The sequence below is a fragment of the Plecotus auritus genome (genome assembly GCF_963455305.1).
Source record: "Plecotus auritus genome assembly, chromosome: 2".
Lineage (NCBI taxonomy): Eukaryota > Metazoa > Chordata > Mammalia > Chiroptera > Vespertilionidae > Plecotus > Plecotus auritus.
Genome location: NC_137771.1, coordinates 12,923,618 through 12,944,084, shown reverse-complemented (window position 1 = coordinate 12,944,084; position 20,467 = coordinate 12,923,618). Strand labels below are relative to the sequence as shown.

Sequence of the window (20,467 nt, the reverse complement as noted above, 5' to 3'; positions counted from 1 at the left end):
CGCACAGGGACATGCAGGTGCTGCCCTGCAGGGCTGTGTGCCCCCATAGCTCCTCATCACTGCTCCCTGGCACTCTGTCACCCTGTCGCCCTGCAAGCTACCCTCCCTCTCGGGGCTGTCCCCCTGACGTCAGCCAGGCAGGGCTGATGCTCTCCAATCAGTGGAAACCATGGTGCTGTTTAGGGTAAGAACTGGGGGCAGGGGAGCTTCAGGATGAGGGCCGGGCAAGCTGATTAGACCCGCCAGGAAGTGACTCGTGTCCTTTGTACCAGCTGGCTGCGAATGGATTTCTTTTCTCCAAACCGCATGCCCTTTTATGCTTGTTTTTCCTCACACTCTCCGACTCCTCCTAAACCCAGTGCCCTTCGCTCTCATTCCTACCTGTTGAGTAACTTTTCATCTTCCGGAAGCAGCTCTGGAGGCCCCCTGGCCCCACCCCACCCAAGTGTGTGACTTCTTTTCTGGGTCCCAAAACCATTTGCGTTAAAGCACTTTGGTGTCTCGCAGTTCATTTCTTTGTACGTCTGTGTTTACTCTTAGACCTGGAGCTCCTTGGGGGTGGGGAGCAGGTCTTATTTGTGGCTGTAAACCCTGGTGCCCAGCCCAGGGCCTGGCACCCAGTGGGTGCTCAGTGCTGAGAGCCTACATGAATGAAGCTCTTGGGAACCCCCTGAGAGGGGCCTTGAAGGCCGAGGAGAGTTGGACAGAGTCCCATGCAGAAGGGCCAGGGTGGGCTTTTTCTTTTTTTTTAATCTTTATTGTTGAAAGTATGACAGGTCTTCCTCTCCCCCCATAAACCTCTTCCAGCCCGCTCTCGTCATCCCCCACCCTATCTGGCTTTTTTCCAGAGGACAGGGAGTTGTCTTTGCACAGAGTAAGCCCCTGTTTAGTGCAGTGGTTGGCGAGCCGCGGTTTGCCGCTCTGTTGACTAATGAGTTTGCCGACCACTGGTTTAGTGGATGAACGGGTAACTTTCTGCCAAAAAAGTCTTCATGGAGGACGTGGGGTTTGGGGTATTTTTGGAAGGAAGCAAAGGAAGGAGTTTCAGGGTCCAAAAAAGACAAATATGAACTGAGGCAAAGTGGCCAGAGCAGTGACGAGCTCCCCAGGGAGCAAGCTGGACAGGGAACTGAGGGGGTCGGGGACCCAGGGGGGCATCTGGAGCGGGGCTCTGAGATGAAAGCTCAAGCACATAGTAGGTCCTTGTGACCTGAACAGCAGGAAGTGGTCACCTTCCCAGGTGCAGCTGGGACCCTGCCCTGTGCTCTCGCACATACAGGAGCACAGCCCTCAGCAGTGGCATCTGGACCAGGGCCCCAAGGACAGGAAGGAGGGACCGTTTCCCAGGGGTCCGAGTGTAAGGGACTGCGATGCTGCTTGCCGGGTTTGGGAAGGGAAATGGCAAACGGCCCCTGAGTCTGCCGTTAGTCTGAGGAACATGCCCGGGCTCTCGGAGGAAGAAGCTGATAGTACATTCATAAAATGAATGAGGCCTTTAAGGCTGCCGCCCAACTCCAGTCTTTATCACAGGGAAGGCCATCTGGGATCTGAAGCCAAGACAGGCCTCTGTCCCACACGCCGGGCGGGGGTGTTTGGGCCCTGCGGCCAGTGGGGAAGCAGACCGCCCTCCAGCTGGGCGCCCACGCTGCCAACCAGGGACCCGTCTGCACACCCGACCACCAGGGCGGGGGAAGCAGTGTATTCTCTTCGGCAGCTCAAAGCAGGGGCACCTCCAGTTTGCCCGCTGTGCCCTGGGGCGTCCCGTACCTGCTCAGACAGCTCCTCACAGCCAAGGCCTGCGGAGGACCACCCCGGGCTCCCAGCGGGACGGGGAAGCATGTTGCAAACGGCTCTCTTGTCATTCCAGAAAACTCCACAGCCAGCGTGAGTGAAGCAGAAAAGAAGGCCCAGGTGTACTACCGCGCGTGTATGAACGAAACCAAGATCGAGGAGCTCAAGGCCAAGCCCCTGATGGAGCTGATTGAGAGGGTGAGTTCCTCCGGCAGACTTTCCCGGATCTCCCCTGCCCGTGCCACCTGCCTGCCCCTCTGGCTTCTGTCCCAGCGCCCAGCTGCCACCAGGACCGGCCGTGGATGGTGGAGCCTGTCTGCTGACATGTGTCAGGGTTGTGTGAGTGTGCGTGTGCGTGTGCGTGTGCATGCTCATCTCTCTGTGGGTGGGACTGTCTGGGTGTGTATTTGTTGTTATTTTTTTAAATATATTTTTATTGATTTCAGAGAGGAAAGGAGAGGGAGAGGGTGAGAGAGATAGAAGTATCAATGATGAGAGAGAATTATTGATTGGCTGCCTTCTGCACGCCCCCTGTTGGTGATCCAGCCCTAAACCTCCGGTATGTGCCCTGACCGGGAATCGAACCATGATCTCCTGGTTCAGGGGTTGATGTTCAACCACTGAGCCACCCCGGCTGGACATCCGTGTGTGTGTTTGTGTGGGGATGTCTGTCACACACATGTGCCTCTGCGTCTGTGGATGGGACAGGGGCTGTATTTACAGATAAAATGTTCCCCGTGTTGCTGCTTCCTTGTCCTCAGAGAGTGTGTCTGTGTGTGAGCAGGGGTGTGTCCACAAGGACCAACAGGAAGTCTTGGAGCAGAAGCAGCCCCCTGACCAGGAGAAAGAGTCTTTCTTCCTGGGCACCTTCCGGTCAGCCTTGGATGGCCTCCTGGGGCCGCCCGGGGCTGCCAGGCTGCCTGGCGCACACACCAGGGTGACCGAGGATGTTTTCTAGCTGCCCTTGCTCCCTCCAGACCCCGCCTCCCGGCTCGGCTCAGGGGAGGCATTGGGGCAGGTGGGGAGCTGTGGGCACCCAGGACTGTACCGTCCCTCCCCTCTGCCAGCATGGGCCCAACCAGGAACACCAAGGAGATTTTTAAAAATCTGACTCAGAGAAACTAAAATAGATAATCTTTTTTAAAATATAGAGCTTTCCTTATACCTGAAAATAATATAGAATAGCATTGAAAGTAAACTGTAACTGAAAAATAAATAAGTACAACTTAAAAATAAATGAAAGATGGTGCTTTAGGTACAATTGGATTTATGCTTCAATAGGAATGACATTCATGTGACTTAGTGTTAAAAAATAAACCGTGTACTGGAAAAGTCTTCCCATCCCGCCCCCAGCCACCAGGGAGCAGCCACCATCTGGACCCACGGCTCCCTTGTCTAGGGTGTGTCTTTGCTCCATCTGGGATCTCTGGCTAATGAAGACCATCCCTTTCATTTGCTCTTGAGGCTCAGAGAGGTCAGATGGCTGACCAGGGCTGCAGAGCATGTCAGCCTCAGAAGCACGTTTCGCACCTAGGTCTCCCCACCGTCTCATCTCCTCCCTGTGTCCTTCCCTCCCCACAGCTCGGGGGCTGGAACATCACAGGGCCCTGGGACAAGGACAACTTCCAGGAGATCCTGCAGGTGGTCACATCCCACTACCGCACCTCACCCTTCTTCTCCGTCTATGTCAGTGCCGATTCCAAAAACTCCAACAGCAACGTGATCCAGGTGAGCCGACCTGGAATTCCAGGAAGAAGGGGCAGGACCTCATGGCCTGTTCTGAGTTTAGCAAGCGCTGCCTTGGGGCACTTGGGGAGGGGACTTGCCCTGGCCTGGCAGACAGTCTTGGCTCCCAATGGTGAGAGCTTTACAGGCAAGAAGTTTTGAAAGGGCAGGCTGCCTCCTGGGGTAGGTGGTCCTACCTCAACACCAAGGAATCTTTGGGGTTCTGATATGTCACTGTGGGCTCCAGGGGTGATGTCAACCCCTAGGCTCAGCTGGAGCCATGTCTTGGTCCCCCCACCTCAGCCTCCAGCCTTTGTATCTCTGCTTGGAATGGCCTGGAGTCCATCTCTCTGTCCATGAAGGCTGAGTTTCCACCTGTCTCTGCCATTCACTCATTGTGTGACCTTGGGCAAGTGCCTCAACCTTTCTGAGCTTCAATTTCCTTACCAATAAAATGAACTATACACTTGATCTTAACCAGAAGGCCAAGAAGAGATCAAATGCATTATAATAACACCTGCTCTAGGTCTGACAAGGTGAAGCCATAACTATCGGGAATTGACACTCCTCACCAGCCCCCCACTCACCAAGCCCTTTACTGGCACTCTCTCCTTGAATCCCTTTTCCAGCCCTGAGGGTTAACTATTGCCCACCCCCCCTATTTTGCTGATGAGGAACCTGGGGATCAGGCAGGGTCAGTAACCTTGACCAAGGTTACACAGTGGCTCTTAACCCTGGCTCCGTCTTGGGCAGTGTTTCATGACATAGAGCTGCTCTGCTGGGCCTGGGAGGCGATGAGAGAGGAGGGAGGCTCTGTCTGGCCCTCCTGGTGGATGGAGGCCTGCAGGGTGCATGTGCAACAGAAGGTTCCCTCTCACTCCCGCCTTTCTCTCCAGGTGGACCAGTCTGGCCTGGGCTTGCCCTCAAGGGATTATTACCTGAACAAAACGGAAAATGAGAAGGTGAGTGCGCCTCCCGCCCCCAGCTCTCCATGGTTCGTCCCCCACCCCGTGTCCCCTGAGTGTTCAGGTCTTTGAAGCTAGAGAGGAACCCAGAGGTGTCACTTACCTGACAGGTGACACGCAGTCCCTGGCAGGGAGGGTGTCCCGTTCCAGAGTGAGGCTGACTCACATCCAGGCATCAGGGGCACGATAGGCAGGAGCAGGTGTCATGTGTCCCCGTTCTAGAGCGATGCAGCGGTACAGCCCGCCATCTGGGGGTGCTGGGCCTTTTCTACTCACAGCACCTGTGGCCCTCTGGCGACCCTACAAATACTGAACGTCTCCTCTGACCTTCATTCGCCTCATCTGTCCCTGGGTATTATTTTTACTTTGCCTGTTTCAGAGGAGGGAATACGGCTCAGAGACAATACGTGATCTGCTCGAGGTCACTTAGCTGAGGCTGAGATTCCTATCCAGACCCACTAACTCTAAAACCCACGCTTTTCCATCCCCCTGACTGCGTCTGTGGTGTCCCAGGGAGACCTGGCCTGAGGTCCGTCCTCTATCTACTCCTCATCCCACCCACGTGTACTGAGCACGTGCCTACTATGCCTGATGCTGGGGAGATAGTGGTGAACGAGGCAGCCTAGTCCCTGTCCCATGGGGCTTCAGGTCTAGTAGGGGAGGCAGATGTTAATTAACCACCAATTAGAGGCATAATGACAAATGGTGATAAGGAAAAGTGAACGGAGAAAGTAACCTGGGGACCTAATTTAGATGGGGGGCGAGGGAGGGGCACCGAGAACAGTTGAGAAATAGTGAGTTCCAGGCACTGAAAGATGGCTCTGGTGGGACGAGCATGCGGGAGGGAATGTGGACCTGGACAGCAGGGACCGAGCCTCCTGGGGACCTGTGGCCTTGGTCCTGAGGGCCGTGTGGAGCCATGCAGCGGTGCAGTGCCAAACTCATTCTAGAAGCTGTTTCCAGTGGGCACCTGGGGAAGGCACCAGCCCCTCCCTCCCTGCGCTGGGCCACAAGGGGCAGTGGTGGCAACCACTGACAGGCTGGGGGGTCCCACAGGTGCTGACGGGATACCTGAACTACATGGTCCAGCTGGGGAAGCTGCTGGGCGGAGGGGACGAGGACGCCGTGCGGCCCCAGATGCAGCAGATCCTGGACTTTGAGACAACGCTGGCCAACATCACCATCCCCCAGGAGAAGCGCCGGGACGAGGAGCTCATCTACCACAAAGTGACAGCAGCCGAGCTGCAGGTAACGTGAGCTCCGTCTGGGGCAGCCACAGGGCTTCAGGACGTAGGGCGCTGGGCCGGGGTTTTGCACCCACTTCATCAGATCCTCAGCACAACCCTCTGAAGCCGGCCTGGTGGTTCTACCCACTTCTCAGATAGGAAAACTGACGGAGGCTCCGAGAGGTGGCGTTTCTGTTGCCTACACCAGGCTCTTTTCGGTAACAGCATTTGCCCGGGGAGGCTATGGTAATGATAACAGTGCACATTGTCTGGGCATTGCCAATCTCTCAAGTACCAAGCTCTTCGAGCCTGGTACACAGCAAACAGTAAATGTGAGTGCTGGGTTCTGTCAGCACTTCACGCTTTTTTTTTTTTTTTTTTTTTTTTTTTTTTAATATACTAGAGGCCCGGTGCACGATTCGTGCACCGGTGGGGTCCCTCGGCCTGGCCTGTGCCCTCTCGCAATCCGTGACCCCTCGGGGGATGTCGGAGAGCCAGTTTCGGCCTGATCCCTGCAGGCCAGGCCGAGGGACCCCACCAGTGCACGAATCCATGCACTGGGCCTCCAGTATGCATATAAGATCTTTGGTGAATCTCTTCCCACCCTCCCCACTTCCCTCTGAGATTCATCAGTCTGTTCTGTGTTTCCATGCCTGTGCATTGAGTGTCTGCCCTCTGTTGGTCAGTGTGCATCATAGCTACCGGCTGATCTGCCGGTCAGCCTGTCGGCTGGTCAGTCAGTAGTCTGGTCGCTTTGGCTTTTATATATATAGATTTTTATTTTCAGAGAGGGAGAGAGATAGAAACATCAGTGATGAGAGAGAATCATTGATTGGCTGCCTCCTGCACGCCCCCTACTGGGGATCGAGCCCACCACCCAGGCATGTGCCCGTGGCTGGAATTGAACGTGGGACCCTTCAGTCCACAGGCGGACTCTATCCACTGAGCCAAACCGTCTAGAGCCACTTCACCCTTTTTTAAGCCTGGAGGTTAGGGGACATGTTGAAAGCCATGAGGATCCTACGTAACAGGGGAGCTTGGCATTGGAATCAGGCCTGAAGCTCTGCTTCTGACCGTGACCCCGGTGACCCCGGTGGAATCAGATTAGGGTCCAAACTGTGAGGCTCTCTGTACTGAGCATGACTCATCTGAGAAGTTCCCTCCTTAGCTCAGCCTTTGTGAAAGGCTGCCCCCTGGTGGCTGCCCGGGACTTGCAGGTCACGAGTTTGCCTGCCAAGTTCCTTCTTTCCACTTCATGGGGTGTTAGTGTCCAGCCTTACCCCAAACCCCCCCCGGGTCATGGAGGAAACCAGCTGAGTGGCCTCAGCCCATCTTCCTGTTCCCTACCATCACCCAGGAATGCTTGGCTGGGCCTTGCTCTCTCTGGGGAGGATGTCTGGGACAGGCTAAAATGCCTCCTCCCTTCTCTACCCTCTGACCGGCCAAGTCCTGCCCATGCATTAGAGTTCGGCTCATTTACTCTCTTTTCTGGAAGAACACGGAGGTCCCTGCCCTTTTCTCCTCCATCCCTCCCTTTGACAGGTGTACATGGGGCCGCCAACAAGGAAACAACCCCAGACTCACCGCTGAGTGCTTTGAGCAAAAGAAGCAGGGCACTAGGGCAGGGCAGGGCGAAGCCGGGGAAGGTGAGTCTGGAGAGGGGTGAGCATAGCCCAGGTGGAGGCAAACCTGGCCTCCTTCTGGGTGCCAGCTGCCCTCTAGGTGCCCCGAGAAGCTGGCATCGGGGTGAGTGGTGCTGGGGGCGGGGGCGGGGGGTGGTGTCAGGAAGATCAACAGCCGGTGATGGGCACCATCTGGCACTGTTTTTCCACTCTGAGGCCAGGTCGAGGGAGGTGCTGTTTGTGCACCATAATTTGGTTTGCTCCAGCTGCCCAGTTCTGAGCTCAAGGGGGGCCTCAGCTTCCCACAGTGGCCACGATGCCAACTGACTACCCCAGGAGTGGCAGAGAAAGCACAGTAGCCCTGGGCACATCAGCCCCAGCCTGGCTATCAGGTTCTACCCCCAGGCATCCCATCGCCATTGCTCTTGTTCTGTTCTTCCTCCCTCCCAGCTGCATAGCTTTCCCCTGGGGAGGACTCGGCAGAGGCCGCAGCCTGGAGTGGTGGAGCCCTGGGCGGGGTCAGAAGACTGCTCTGGCCCAGCCCCCCACGAGCTGTGTGACCTTGGGCAAGTCACACAACCCCTTCTTTGAGCCTTGGTTTCCTTTCTTGTAAAATGGGGCTTTGCTCATTCATTCACCCCTGCTGTGTGCCAGGGAGACAAATGCGTGGCAGCCCCTGCCCCGGCAGCTGGAAGTGACAAAGCCCTTAGAGACCAGGCTGAACCCTGTGCAGTGTCTCTCAGAGGAAATGGGCACATGGACATAGGAGACAATGACGTTGAAAGCCGTCCCGGGCCCCTGAAGCCTGTCTCCTGGATAAGAATCTCTGCCTGGCCTGCCCAGGGGTTGCGAGAGGGTGCGATGAAGCAAGGGATGAGATTTCACTTTGTAAACTGATACATGCAATGCAGATAGATCTTCGTCATCGGGATTAGTATTATTCCTTTGTTACGGGTGATCCCAGCCACGTCTCCAGCGCTAAACTCATTTGATTCCTTCCACCCTTGGATAGAGAATGCCTTGTTTGCTGGTTACTGGAAACTGGCTTCCTTCCCATCCTGCTGGTGACTGGGCAGGCACTCCAGCCCTCAGTGTGGGGCTGCCCCGCCGGGCGCAGGGGTCCCAGACTCGCCCCCAGCAGAGTCTGAATTCAGAGCTCGGAATCCAACGTCCTTCTGTCGCTTCTCTGGGGACCTGAGGACCCTCCTATTCTTTTCTAGGACCTTCCACACCAAAAGGTGTTTGGGAATGAGTCCCATCCCCTTTAAATCCTCCAGCTGAGACAAAGCCTGATAGCATCTTTCTTTTCTCTCCCGCTTTGCAAGCCTACTTGAGCCGGTTGGTCGGTGACCGGCAGTCCTCTTTGGCTGCAGGTATGGAAAATAGAGCTCATCTCATCGGGGTGCCCCAAAGGATTTGAGTCACAAGTGGAGTGTCCTCGTTGGTTAAAGCAGCCATCTCCTTGGAGACGGACCTAGGCATGCATGTTCAAGTTAGGCGTTCTCTGCAGGAATAGAGGTTGAAATGTGGAAATCCTGGTATTCAACATGCACCTGACCTCAGAGTTGTGGGAATCGGCCTGCACAGCGCACCTGTGCCCTAAAGGACCAGGTCTGTGTTAAGTAGGTAGAGGTTTATCTCCTGATGGCTGTGCCCTGGTCGGAGAGTTCCAGTCGCCTGCCGTTGATGAAGCTCTTATTAATTGTATAAACAATGACGCTTTGTAAACTTGGCCAATTTCCCAGGGGTCTTTGCCAGCAGGTCATGTAGACAGGTGGCTCTTAAGTGTGGAGCCCTATTTGAGCATCTCACCTAAACACCTCCAAGTTTTGCAGCCACAGAAATGTTAAGGGGAAGCCCCAGAGGTTGCCTGCCCAAGGGGCTCCTGCCAAGACCAGAGAGCAGGACGAACAAGCTGGGAAGAAAGGAAACTCGGGTTTGTTGAGCAAGCTGTCCCGAGAGGCACAGAGCAGCCAACCCTGGAGGGGGAGGTGGGGATCGTTGTCCCCATTTCAGAGAAAGACTGGGTCTTCTCAGGCCAGCACAGGGCTCCCCCCGCTGTCCCGCTGTGGGGCAGGCAGACATTTGCAGGAGCGCACAGAGCACAGTTCTTCCAGCTCTGTGGGAAGTCTGAGTAGGTCAGAGTGGAAATACAAGCCACGCTGAGAGCCAGTTGTCAAGCCTTGGCCTGCGGGAGCTGCCCTCCTCCATCCTCTGAGGTCCTTGTTCCCCAGCAGCTGAGCTGAGCTGGCCTTTAAAACCAGACACATGAGTACACCCCGGTTTTAGACCTGCACAGTCACTGGTTCACCCTGTGACCTCAGCAAAGTCACTGTCGCTCGTCTGCAAGTTCAGTGTCTGTTACATGGAGGGTTTCCATGGCTGCCTCTCTCATGGAGGACTCCGTAAGTATTTACCAACAGGTTATAGATTCAGCTGATGTTACAGACTGAGTTTACATTATTTTTTTTAAATATATATTTTATTAATTTCAGTGAGGAAAAGAGAGGGAGAGAAAGCAAACATCAATGATGAGAGAGAATCATTGATTGGCTGCCTCCTGCACGCCCCCTACTGGGGATCAAGCCCGAAACCTGAGCATCTGCCCTGACCAGGAATCGAACCTTGAATCCTGGTTCATAGGTCAATGCTCAACCATTGAGCCACACCTTCTGGGCAGCTCTTACATTATTGATTCATACGAAGGCCATTTATAATGCCTCTCGAACCTTCCTGCATCTTGCATTTTGCCCTTTTCCAGGGAACAAAACAGAATTTGGAATTGAATGAGCCCAGGAGCAGTGATTACAATAGCTACAGGCACTTTTGCTGTAAAACAGCACGTGTAGTCCCAAAAAACGTTGCATTCTGTAAAATTACAGGACAAAAAGATAACTAAAAATAACAAGACATATGGGAAAAACAGGTTTGATTAAAGCAGACCATTCAAAAGTGGTGCAACTGGCTTGAGGGCATTACTAAGTGAAATAAGGCAGTCACACAAGGTCAAATACTGTGTGATTCCACTTCCATGAGCAGTCAGATGCATAGAGACGGAAGGTAGCGTGGGGGTTCCCAGGGGCTGGAGGAGGAGCTGGGAGAAGTTATTGTTTAATAGGTACCGAGTTTCATTTCTGCAAGATGGTGGTGGTGATGGTTGCCTCACGATGCCACTGAACTGTATGTACACTTAAAAAGGGTTAAGAGGGTTCATTTTAGATGTGTATTTTTACCACAATTTTTTAAAAATGTTGAGTTAACTTTGCAGTTAAAACACTCACAAAGCAATCATTGGAACCTGGAGAGATCACACAGCTTGGCTGGAGGCTGCCTGGTGGGAAGCAGAAATGCTGGCTGTAGACGAACGGGAGCTCTGAGCGGGGGGGTTGGCCCGCAGGGTGGGCCAAGAGCAAGTGCAGCCTGCCAAGAGCTGAGTTACACAGAGCTGGCTGTGCCTCTGTGGGCAGGGAGCCTGCGCAGGTGCTCAATTTAAATTACCTTAAAATAGAGCTGCCGGCTTCCTATGGTGCATCAGCTGAGCTAAGGGCTTTTCCTTTCTTGCTGAAGGTTATCATTCTACACGTGATTTTTTATTTTTATTTATTTATTTATTTTTAGAGAAACTGAAAGGGAGGGAGCGGGGGAGAGAGAGAAACATCAATGTGAGAGAGACACATTGATTGGTTGCCTTCTGCATATGCCCTGACCCGGGCCAGGGATCGATCCTGCAACTCAGGTACGTGCCCTTGACTGGGAATTGAACCCGAGACCCCTTTGGTGCTTGGGCCAATGCTCCAACCACTGAGAACACCGGCTGGGGCACAGCTGTCATTCTTGAATTTACAGTTATATAGAAGGCCAGTCAGAATACAATTGATATTCAACATGTTGAGTCTAACAGACAGTATTAACTCATGTAATCTTCACACTAACCCTGTGAAGTATGTTCTGTTATTATGATGATCCCCACTTTCCAGATTCCCAAGGCACAGAGAGGTTCCTCATGTTCCTCAGGGTCACACAGCTCCTAAGTAAGAGAGCTGGAGTATGAACCCAGGCACTGTGGTTCCAGATTCTACACGCTTACCCATTAAGGCCCGTCGGAGGCTCAGTTTCCTCATCAATACACTGGGGATAACAGTACCTACCTCCTAGGCTTGTCATGAGGACCAGTTGGGAGATGTGTGAGTGATTAGCATGGCACCTGGCATGGGAGGGGCTTGGTCAACAGTAGCTTCTTGCTGCTGCTGCTGCTGCTGCTGCTGCGTCTCCTCTCTCCCATCCTCGTTCCACATCAAGTTCAATTTTTGGCTCTTAGAGTCCTAGGTACATACCTCTTTGACACTCCTGTGCATTTCTCTCTTTACTTAACCAAGGTGTTAAGCGTGACTCTCACACTGTTGTTTTCCATTAAACCAGAAATATACTAGTTACTATTTATCTTGTATTTGTAACCTGAATTTTGCCACCTAAAATGTCATGTTCACATGTTCATTTCCTACATTAAAATCCTTTTGGTTAGGAATTTGTCATGTTGAGCAACATTTTAATATGGCAAGTTCCGCTAGTCATATGAGTTTTAACATGTTTCGGAGAGGTCAGTCCATAAAATACCACGTGAGTATATTTTTTAAAAAAGAATTCTACGTACAGCATCTCCGATGAAAGCCAGCCAGCCTTGGTTTGACATCTGCCCAGTGCATTGTGGGACAGCTCCCAGCTCTCTGCTTTGTCCAAGGATGGAGGCACATGACACGCCCTGGAGACCTGGGCTCTGCATCACCCTGTTCTTTTCTCTTCCAGGCCTTGGCGCCCGCCATCAACTGGCTGCCCTTCCTCAACATCATCTTCTCCCCCGTGGAGATCAATGAGTCCGAACCGATCGTTGTCTATGACAAGGAGTACCTCAGCCAGGTCTCCACCCTCATCAACAACACTGACAAATGGTGAGGGCACCGGGCGGCCTGGGACGGGCCTCTGGCAGGAAGTCTCTGGGGTCACACCGCTGCCCTCCTCTCAGGCAGGATGGCCGAGCGATGACAGACTGACTCAGGGAAGTGGGCCCTGGCGTTGGTTTTTATGAGAGGCAGCAGGGCACCATGGTTATGAATGCAGGTTCAAATCCCAGCTCCCCCACCTGCCAGCTTTGTAACCTCGGGCACATTTCTTACCCTTTCTCGGGTTCATTTTCCGAATCCATAAAATGGGGGTACAAGTACCCCCTCCCCTGTAGGGTTGTTGTGAGACTTGAGTGAGATAACCCAGGTGCAGTGTTTTTAATATAGTGCCTTGATGCGGAACGGACTCAGTAAATGTTAGTTCGTATTATTAGTATTTATGATGTTTTCTTAAATTTTAAAGATTGGTTGTAGAAATTTTTGAAGACTACAGGAAAAGATGATATTTACCCAAACACTATTGCAGATCTTGTGGGATGTGTGTGTTTGTGGGTGTGCACATGTGGAGAGAGAAAGCACGTATGTGAGAGAAGGACAGAGAAGGGTTTCTAATGCACATCTTTTCTCCCGTCATTGTGACAGAGGAGTGGTCTGCTTTTCCCTGGGCTGGTTTTTAATTGATTTTTTTAGAGAGAGAGAGAGAGACATCAGCTTGTTGTTCCACTTATTTATGCATTCATTGATTGATTCTTGTATGTGCCCTGACCTGGGGATCCAACCTGCAACCTTGGCATATGGGGGCGACGCTCTAACTGACTGAACTGCCCGGCCAGGGCCTCCCTTAACTTTTATCATAAGCATTTTGCCCATGTCACCCCAAGCCCTCTGCAGACCTCATTTTTCATAGCTACAGGGTATTCCCCTGAGAAAATGGATGGTTATTTACTCCCCACCACCACCCCCCCCCCCGTTGGTTCCAGTTTGAGGCTCACAAGCACTTACTGAGCATTTGTGGGGTACAGATTATTGCACTAGGCACTGAGGGCTTTTCAGACCAAGGCTCTGCCCTGGAAGTGACAGTCAGATGGTTAGAGAGCATTCATTACCTGACAAACCGAGAAGGGTGTGGGAAGAGCACGTAGGATCAGAATGTTGGGTGTGAGCGCACCCTAGAGGTCAGTGGGGGGAGTGCTGCGACATTTCCAGCCCGGGGCACTCTTGAGCATGTCTTGTCTCCTCTCTCCCCAGCCTGCTGAACAACTACATGATCTGGAACCTGGTGCGGAAGACAAGTACCTTCCTTGATCAGCGCTTTCAGGATGCCGACGAGAAGTTCATGGAAGTCATGTATGGAACCAAGAAGGTGAGCCTGTTACTATGCACTCCCAAACACAGGTTGAGTACCTACTGTGTGCCAGGCCTTAAGTTGGGGGTTGGCATGACCACGGTACCCTCCAGGGACATGGAACTCATGAGGGAGGTAGACAGAGGCAGAGAATAAAGAGGGCCACTGAAGAGGTCTGCCCAGGTGTCCCTGAGCACGCAGGAGGCCTTACCCCTGGGGAAGGCTGGGTGGGGTTGGGGGAGAGGGAAGACGGCCAGGCAGACACCTGGGTGGGAAAGCGTAAAAGAACTTGGGCGACGAAACTTAGAGAAGGCTAGCGTGCCTTTGCCTTCTTTCCTCACTTCTGGCCTGGAAGAAATGTTTTTTCATGAAGGTATAACTTACATGCAACGAAATGTATAAAATACACAGTTCAGTGAGTTTTGACAAATGAAATCACCCGGGTAACCACCGCCCCATTTACCCAGCAGTTCTCTGAGCCCCTTCACAGTAGCCCCCACCCCGCACCCCCAGGTGGGTGTAGAAGGGTGAAGTCGGAATCAGACCCTAGGTGCCCTTTGTGACTGGCTTCTGCTCAGCGTGTCGGTGAGATGCATCTGTGTTGTATATATCAGGGGTTGGTCCTTGTTGTTGCCAAGCAGTGTGCTATTGTATAAAAACACCACGTTTTGTTTTCCATCTGCCTGCGGGTGGCAGTTTGGGTGGTTTTCTGTTGAGGGCTATTATGAAGCAGGCTGCCCTGACATGGGTGGGTTTTACCACCTGTTGTCCAGGGTCCAGAGGACTTGGCTTCCTCTGCAGCCGACAGATTTATGGGAGCGGGGCCCCCACTTGGGTCATACAGACTGTCCACAGAGGGCTGCTGGGCAGGGGAGCGGGTGGGGCCAAAACTAGCCGTGGTGCTTTCTTCCCGAGCCACGCTCTCCCTGAGCCGTGCTCTGTGAGGCTGCAGCCCGGTGCCTGGCTCAGCGGCACAGGCGTCCTGCAGGCCCCTGGGCTGGAGGGTGAGGCCAGGACCAGGGGACGCGTCAGAGTCTGGCAGGGTCGCTGTGACATTTCTTTCTCTGGAGGCTTAAAGGGGGCTGGGTCCTGCCTCCTGGGAAGGTCCTCCTGCTGCTCTGTGTTGACAAGGTAACTTCCCAAGGCTCTTTGTCGCCAGGACCTTATCCTCCCGCAGGAGGTAGGACAGGTGGGAGCGTAGGTGTGGGGTCAGGCGTGGCAGAGTTCTGGTCACTGGGCCCCTGGACCAGAGACTCCTCTGTGCTGAGTCTGTTTCCTCGCCTGGCCAGGGCCCGCCCCTGCCTCCCAGGTCATCCCGATGGCCACACGGGATACCACCTGCGAAGTGCTGTGCACGGAGCCCGCATTCAGGAAAGAGTAGATGGCCGTGATGAGGGCCGTTCTGTGGCCTCTTGGTCCCGTGTCTGAAATAGCTCCTACCGGGTCTGACAAGGTCTGCCTGAAGTTCTGGAAGGACGCAGGGGCCCAGCTGGTGCTGCCTCCCACACCATCAGGGGCTGGGAGGGAGGCTGGGGCCCCAGTAACCCCTCCCTCTGTTTCCAGACCTGCCTTCCTCGCTGGAAGTTCTGCGTGAGTGACACAGAAAACAACTTGGGCTTCGCCCTGGGCCCCATGTTCGTCAAAGAGACCTTCGCCGAGGACAGCAAGAACATAGTAAGTGCCTCCCCTCGGACGCAGGCTGTGGCATCACGCCAGCGATGGCCACTCGTGAACTTGGCGGCCACACTCAGGTTCTGGTCTGGTCTGGACTTTCCCTCCCCAGGGCTCCAGCCTGAACTCCGAGGCCTCATTTCCTAAAGCCCTGAATCGTGAGAGTCACTCGTGAGTGTTACTGCTCTAGAGTGCAGGCCGTTTAGCTGTATTATCTCGTTTAACCCTCACCGAGGTCCAGCCCTCTCCACTTCCAAGGGTCTGAAGGACCAGCAGCATGATGTTGGCAGAGCAGCTCTAGGCCTAGGGTTGACGTTTTTCTTGCTCCGAGGGTGACAGGTGTGTTCTAGACGGGCAGAGGAGCATCGTGGCTAAGCATGTGAAGGCAGGCAGGCGCCAAATCCGACCCTGGATCTACCAGTTCCTGGGCGGGGGACTTGGGACCATATTCTCACCTCACCTGTAACGTGGGGGTGGAGGTGTGCATCCCGCAGGGGGAGATTAATGAGATGCTACATGTAAGAGCACCTGGCATGAAATAAGGGTTCCATAAAAGGTACCTGTTATATCGTTTTTATTACTAATATTAAATACATGGATGTTACCTGCAGTCAGAGGTTAGCAAGCAGAGACTCAAACCTATGGAGTGGCTTGCCTGGTGCAAAATCTGAGTCCAGTTCTGTCGGCCATCAGCCCCTCTGCTCTTCCTGCTGCGAACTCCGCCTTCCCCTGGTCTGGACTCTTCCGCTGCCTGGTCTGCCTGCCTGTGACATTGCCCTTGAGAATGTCCGTTCCTCTCCAGCCTGAGCAGAACATTTCTAAAACTGTTGCTCAGAACTCGAGTTCTCTAGATTGTAAACCCGTTCCATCAGACAGGGATTCTGTGGCCCAATAAGGCTAGGAGAGGCTATGTATTCCAGCCTTCTCCACAAACATGCCAGTGCGTGGTGCGCCTTAAAGGCTCGGAAAAGTCCCGCAGCCAAGAGACTTGCCCAGCATTCTCAGAACTTCCTCTAACCGTATTTGACCATGGAGCCCTGTTTATGGAAGTCTAGTCTTATGGGACGTTAGTATACTGAGGAGCATGGCTGTGCCCACCCCCCCCTTTTTAGCCCAGCACCTGGGAGCCTGAGGCTTTGAGCCAAGACCAGAGTTTAGTCTTTGCCTGCCGTCATCCTCCCTCGTGGGGTACCCATCCACGGCCCGCCCTCCAGGGTCAGCTCTGTCTCCGCAGGCCAGCGAGATCATCCTGGAGATCAAGAAGGCGTTTGAGGAGAGCCTGAGCACCCTCAAGTGGATGGACGAAGACACGCGGAAGTCAGCCAAGGAGAAGGTGAGGCCTGTCAGGGGCTTGACGGGGGTGGGTGCAGGAGAGACCACAGCCAGGTGCTGCCCCGCCCTCGGGGTGGACAGTCCGGCGGGATGGAGGGGCAGCCTGAACATGCGATTGCGTTCACGACTGTATGAAAAGGACGTGCTGACTGGGTGAGGGAGCGTGCCGGGAGATGCCGCGTGTCTAGTGGAGAGTGAAGGGCCTGAGGTGGGTGGTGGGTGATGACTAGGGAAGGCTTCCCTTAAGAAGTGACGTTTAAGTGATACCTAAGAGATAAGTAGAATTTAGACAGAAAGAGAGGAGGAAGCCCTGGGGTGGGAGGAGCCTGGCCCTGTGTCCCCTTGGCCCAGACCCTGAGCCCGGCCCCCACGGGGCATGGCTGGGCACTCACTGTCTATCCTGTGTCTCCCCCGAACAGGCAGATGCAATCTACAACATGATAGGCTACCCCAACTTCATCATGGACCCCAAGGAGCTCGACAAAGTGTTCAACGACGTGAGTGGTTCCTGCCTGCCCCCTTGCATTCCCAGAGGTCCCTGGGGTCCCCATTTGGGAAAGGGGAGAGGCAGGCAGGCCGGGTCCAGATGGGGTGCAGGAGGCACCAGGACTGCGAAGACATCTTGAGATGGTGAGCTGTGGGCGTTGGGGATGCGCCAGGCCTGAGGAAGCTGCTCCCTGCTCCTCGGTCTCCTGGGCCAGCCCGAGGCCCCCTTCCCTGGAGCCACCAGCAGCCAGGGCCCAGCACTCTGTGCCAGAACGGTGCCACGTGCCCCGCTGGTAGTGGGCGGAAACACCCTAGGAGGTGCAGAGAGCGTTGGCGCGCCCCCCTAAAACATCAGTGGGGTACAGCGTACACCCCTCGTACTGCCTCCTCCTCCCCAACTCCGGAGTTACCTCCTGTCCCAGGATCCTGCCCACCTTCCCAGAGAAACCTGAGCCCTGGTTTGGCCCTTGAAATGCTAACAGGAAAAAGGAAGCATAACTCTCAAACGCACGCTGAAGCTTCATTTAGGCAACAAGGGTAGCGGACGTGTCCCTGGTAGGTAGACCTTTTGGCAAATCGCTCCTTTCAATGCATCGTGCTTCTGCCCTGAGAGGGAAATTTTTATATTTTTTTGTGACTGAAACTCATAAACTCGGGCCTTTTTGCAATTATAATACCGTCTCCTCACAGTTATATTTAAAACCCAAGGATGTTAAGATCATTTCTGAGAATGCGAGGTGCCTTTCGCAGCCTTTTTCCTTGAGGGTAATTGAAGGCGCTCCAGTGTCAGGACAGGAGGCCAGGGGCTCCTGGAAACGGGGACGGAGGCCTGCGCAGGGCCCAGCGTTTCGCTAGCTCCCGGTTGTAAAGCCAGAGAGCCCGGAGGGATCTGAGGGAGAGCCTCGCGCCCGAAAAGAGCGGAAAGGCCGGGCTGAGGGTGAGGAAGATGCGCAGCAACGCCTGTCCCTGCCACTTCAGAGCTGGATCTAGCCTGATTTATGAGATCTGTGCTATCCTGTATGGTGGCCACTGGCCATAGATGGCTAATTCATCAAAATCTAATTACTTAAAATTAAATTAAATTTAAAAAGGAAGACGTTTAGATTAAATTTAAAAGCCACTCTAGCCACATTGGAAATGCTCGGCAGCCACAGTGGCCACTGTAACAGGAAAAGCAGAGACACGGAGCATGCCCGTCAGCGCAGCCAGCTCTGCTGTGCAGCGTGCTGCTGCAGGGCCTGCGACACCGCGGGGTTGTCTGCTGGTGTCAGAGGCCCTGCGCAAGCTCTCTGTGTCCTTGGGGGAGAGGGTGCCAGGCCCCAGCAGGGGGAGGGCCGAGGGAAGAGCCCAAGCCTGCAGCCTCGAGGCTGCGTTCTGGCCTCTGACATGCAGACCAATCCCTTAACCTCGCGGGCCCTCAGTTTCCTCGGTTTCTGAAGAGGTCTGGGTCCAAGGATCCGAGGGCCTCCGGCTGGCCGCCCTGATCCTGTGGCTCTGCTCTCTCGTCCAGTACACAGCAGTCCCGGACCTCTACTTCGAGAACGCCATGCGCTTTTTCAACTTCTCCTGGAGGGTCACTGCCGACCAGCTCAGGAAAGCTCCCAACAGAGACCAGTGAGTGCGGGCCTCGGGGGAGGTACTGGCTCCCGGCTCCCAGCTCGTGGGGTGCTCCGGGCTGAGCTCACCTTTGTGGACCAGGTGCCGATATCACTGTCCTAAGGGCCCTCATCCCCTTTCCAGACGAGGAGCCTAAGGATGAAGGAAGTATTCCCAGGCAGGAGCTGGGGTCGGCTGGTCTGTGTGCCCCCGGCGCCAGGCTGTTGGCAGCGTAGCCCGGCCTGGAGTGGAGCAGTCCTGGCATCACATCCCAGCACCACTTCTGCTCTCGGAGCTGGTGTGACCACCGAGTGTGAGGACCCCTGGGAGGGTCGCACAGAGGAGGCCCTCGGCGAGGGCTCGTTTCCTCCAATTCCTCACCAACAGGAGCGCTGGATTCCCAGGGCGCTTCCCCGGAGGCTGGGGAAGGTTCCAGATAGGCCCCCGACAGCTGTGGTTCCCAAACCTTACTGCACATCAGGAGTGTCTGAGGAATTTTTTTTAAAAGACAGCTTTCTGCCCTGGCCCGTTAGAGCATCAACCCACGGACCAAAGGGTTGCGGGTTTGATTCCCGGTCAAGGGCACATACCTCAGTTGCAGGTTCAGTCCCTGGCCCTGGTTGGGATGCATGCGGGAGGCAACCAGTTGATGTGTCTCTCTCACATTGATGTTTCTCTCTCTCTCCCCCCTTTCTCTCTCCCCCCCATTCTCTCTCTAAAAAAGTTAAAAAGTAAAAGAATAAAATAAAAGACAGCTTTCTGGCCTGTCCCCCAGACGTTCTTAAGTCAACGTCACCTGGAGTGAGACCTGGTATCTGTTGTTTTAATAGTCTCTTCAGAAAACTCAGGTGCAGTCAGCCCAGTGCTAGTTCTCAGAATAACCTCCCTCTGTGCCTAACACATGTTGCAGAATAAAGCTTACCAGGCAGGCGGCAAAAGCAACTTCTCTGTGCCTCTGGTGCCCCCTCGTGGACAGCAGGGCTTTGAGCATCTGTTTCTTCCACGTTCCCTTCTACAACCAGGGTACCTCTAAAATGCACAAGAAGGCAGCCTTTATCTCCAGAATACGGCACAGGTACTGCCACAAGGTCCTGAATGTATCTGGTCTTTTACAATTAGGCTACAGTTTTTCACTGAAGTGTCATTTCCTACCCACTTATGTATTCATCATTATTTTAATATAAATATGATGTTTTCAGGTTCTCAGTATCCTGTCATGGGGTGTCCCTTAACACATCTCCGTGGGGCTCACCTGGAGAGATAGAACCAGCCGTGGGCAAACTACGGCCCGTGGGCCGGATCCGGCCCGTTCGGCTGTTCTATCCGGCCCGCGGAGCCGAAAGAGCGGAGGGTTCTCTTGCTCTCCCCTCCGCTCCTTTACTTTGAATTTATATTAGTTCACACAAACACTCCATCCATGCTTTTGTTCCGGCCCTCCGGTCCAGTTTAAGAACCCATTGTGGCCATCGAGTCAAAAAGTTTGCCCACCCCTGGCTAGGCCTTAGAGAGAATGTCCTTCCTGTCTCGCTCTGCCTCTCATGGTCCCTTCCGCTCCACACCAGAAACATCATCCAGGGGCCGAATGTTTCAGTACCAGATACCATCAAGGGTCCCTTTTACGCTCTTAAAAAACTATTGGACCCAGAGAGCTTTTTTATAAAAGTTACATCAATTTTTATGCACATTTTATGGGGGGGAAAAAACTTTTATAAGTTTAATGAGGAAAAAAGAGGTATTGTTTGACTTTTTCAAATTTCTTTAATGTCTCTGACTTAATCGTAGATATCTGGATTCTCATATATGTTTCTTT

General features: G+C 53.9%; 1 protein-coding gene across 3 annotated transcripts in view; it reads left to right on the top strand.

The window, feature by feature from the left end:
• ECE1 (endothelin converting enzyme 1) overlaps positions 1-20,467 on the top strand; it is a gene marked incomplete at its 5' end in the record, with an annotated part of 98,605 nt that overhangs the window by 69,966 nt on the left and 8,172 nt on the right. For all 3 annotated transcript variants that reach the window (XM_080657161.1, XM_080657159.1, XM_080657160.1), the window contains 10 exons: positions 1,868-1,989; positions 3,373-3,519; positions 4,413-4,478; positions 5,538-5,729; positions 12,133-12,275; positions 13,476-13,590; positions 15,136-15,246; positions 16,478-16,576; positions 16,995-17,072; positions 18,572-18,675. In XM_080657161.1, coding sequence (XP_080513287.1) covers positions 1,868-1,989; positions 3,373-3,519; positions 4,413-4,478; positions 5,538-5,729; positions 12,133-12,275; positions 13,476-13,590; positions 15,136-15,246; positions 16,478-16,576; positions 16,995-17,072; positions 18,572-18,675 — 1,177 coding nt within the window. The remainder of the gene's footprint in view (positions 1-1,867; positions 1,990-3,372; positions 3,520-4,412; positions 4,479-5,537; positions 5,730-12,132; positions 12,276-13,475; positions 13,591-15,135; positions 15,247-16,477; positions 16,577-16,994; positions 17,073-18,571; positions 18,676-20,467) is intronic.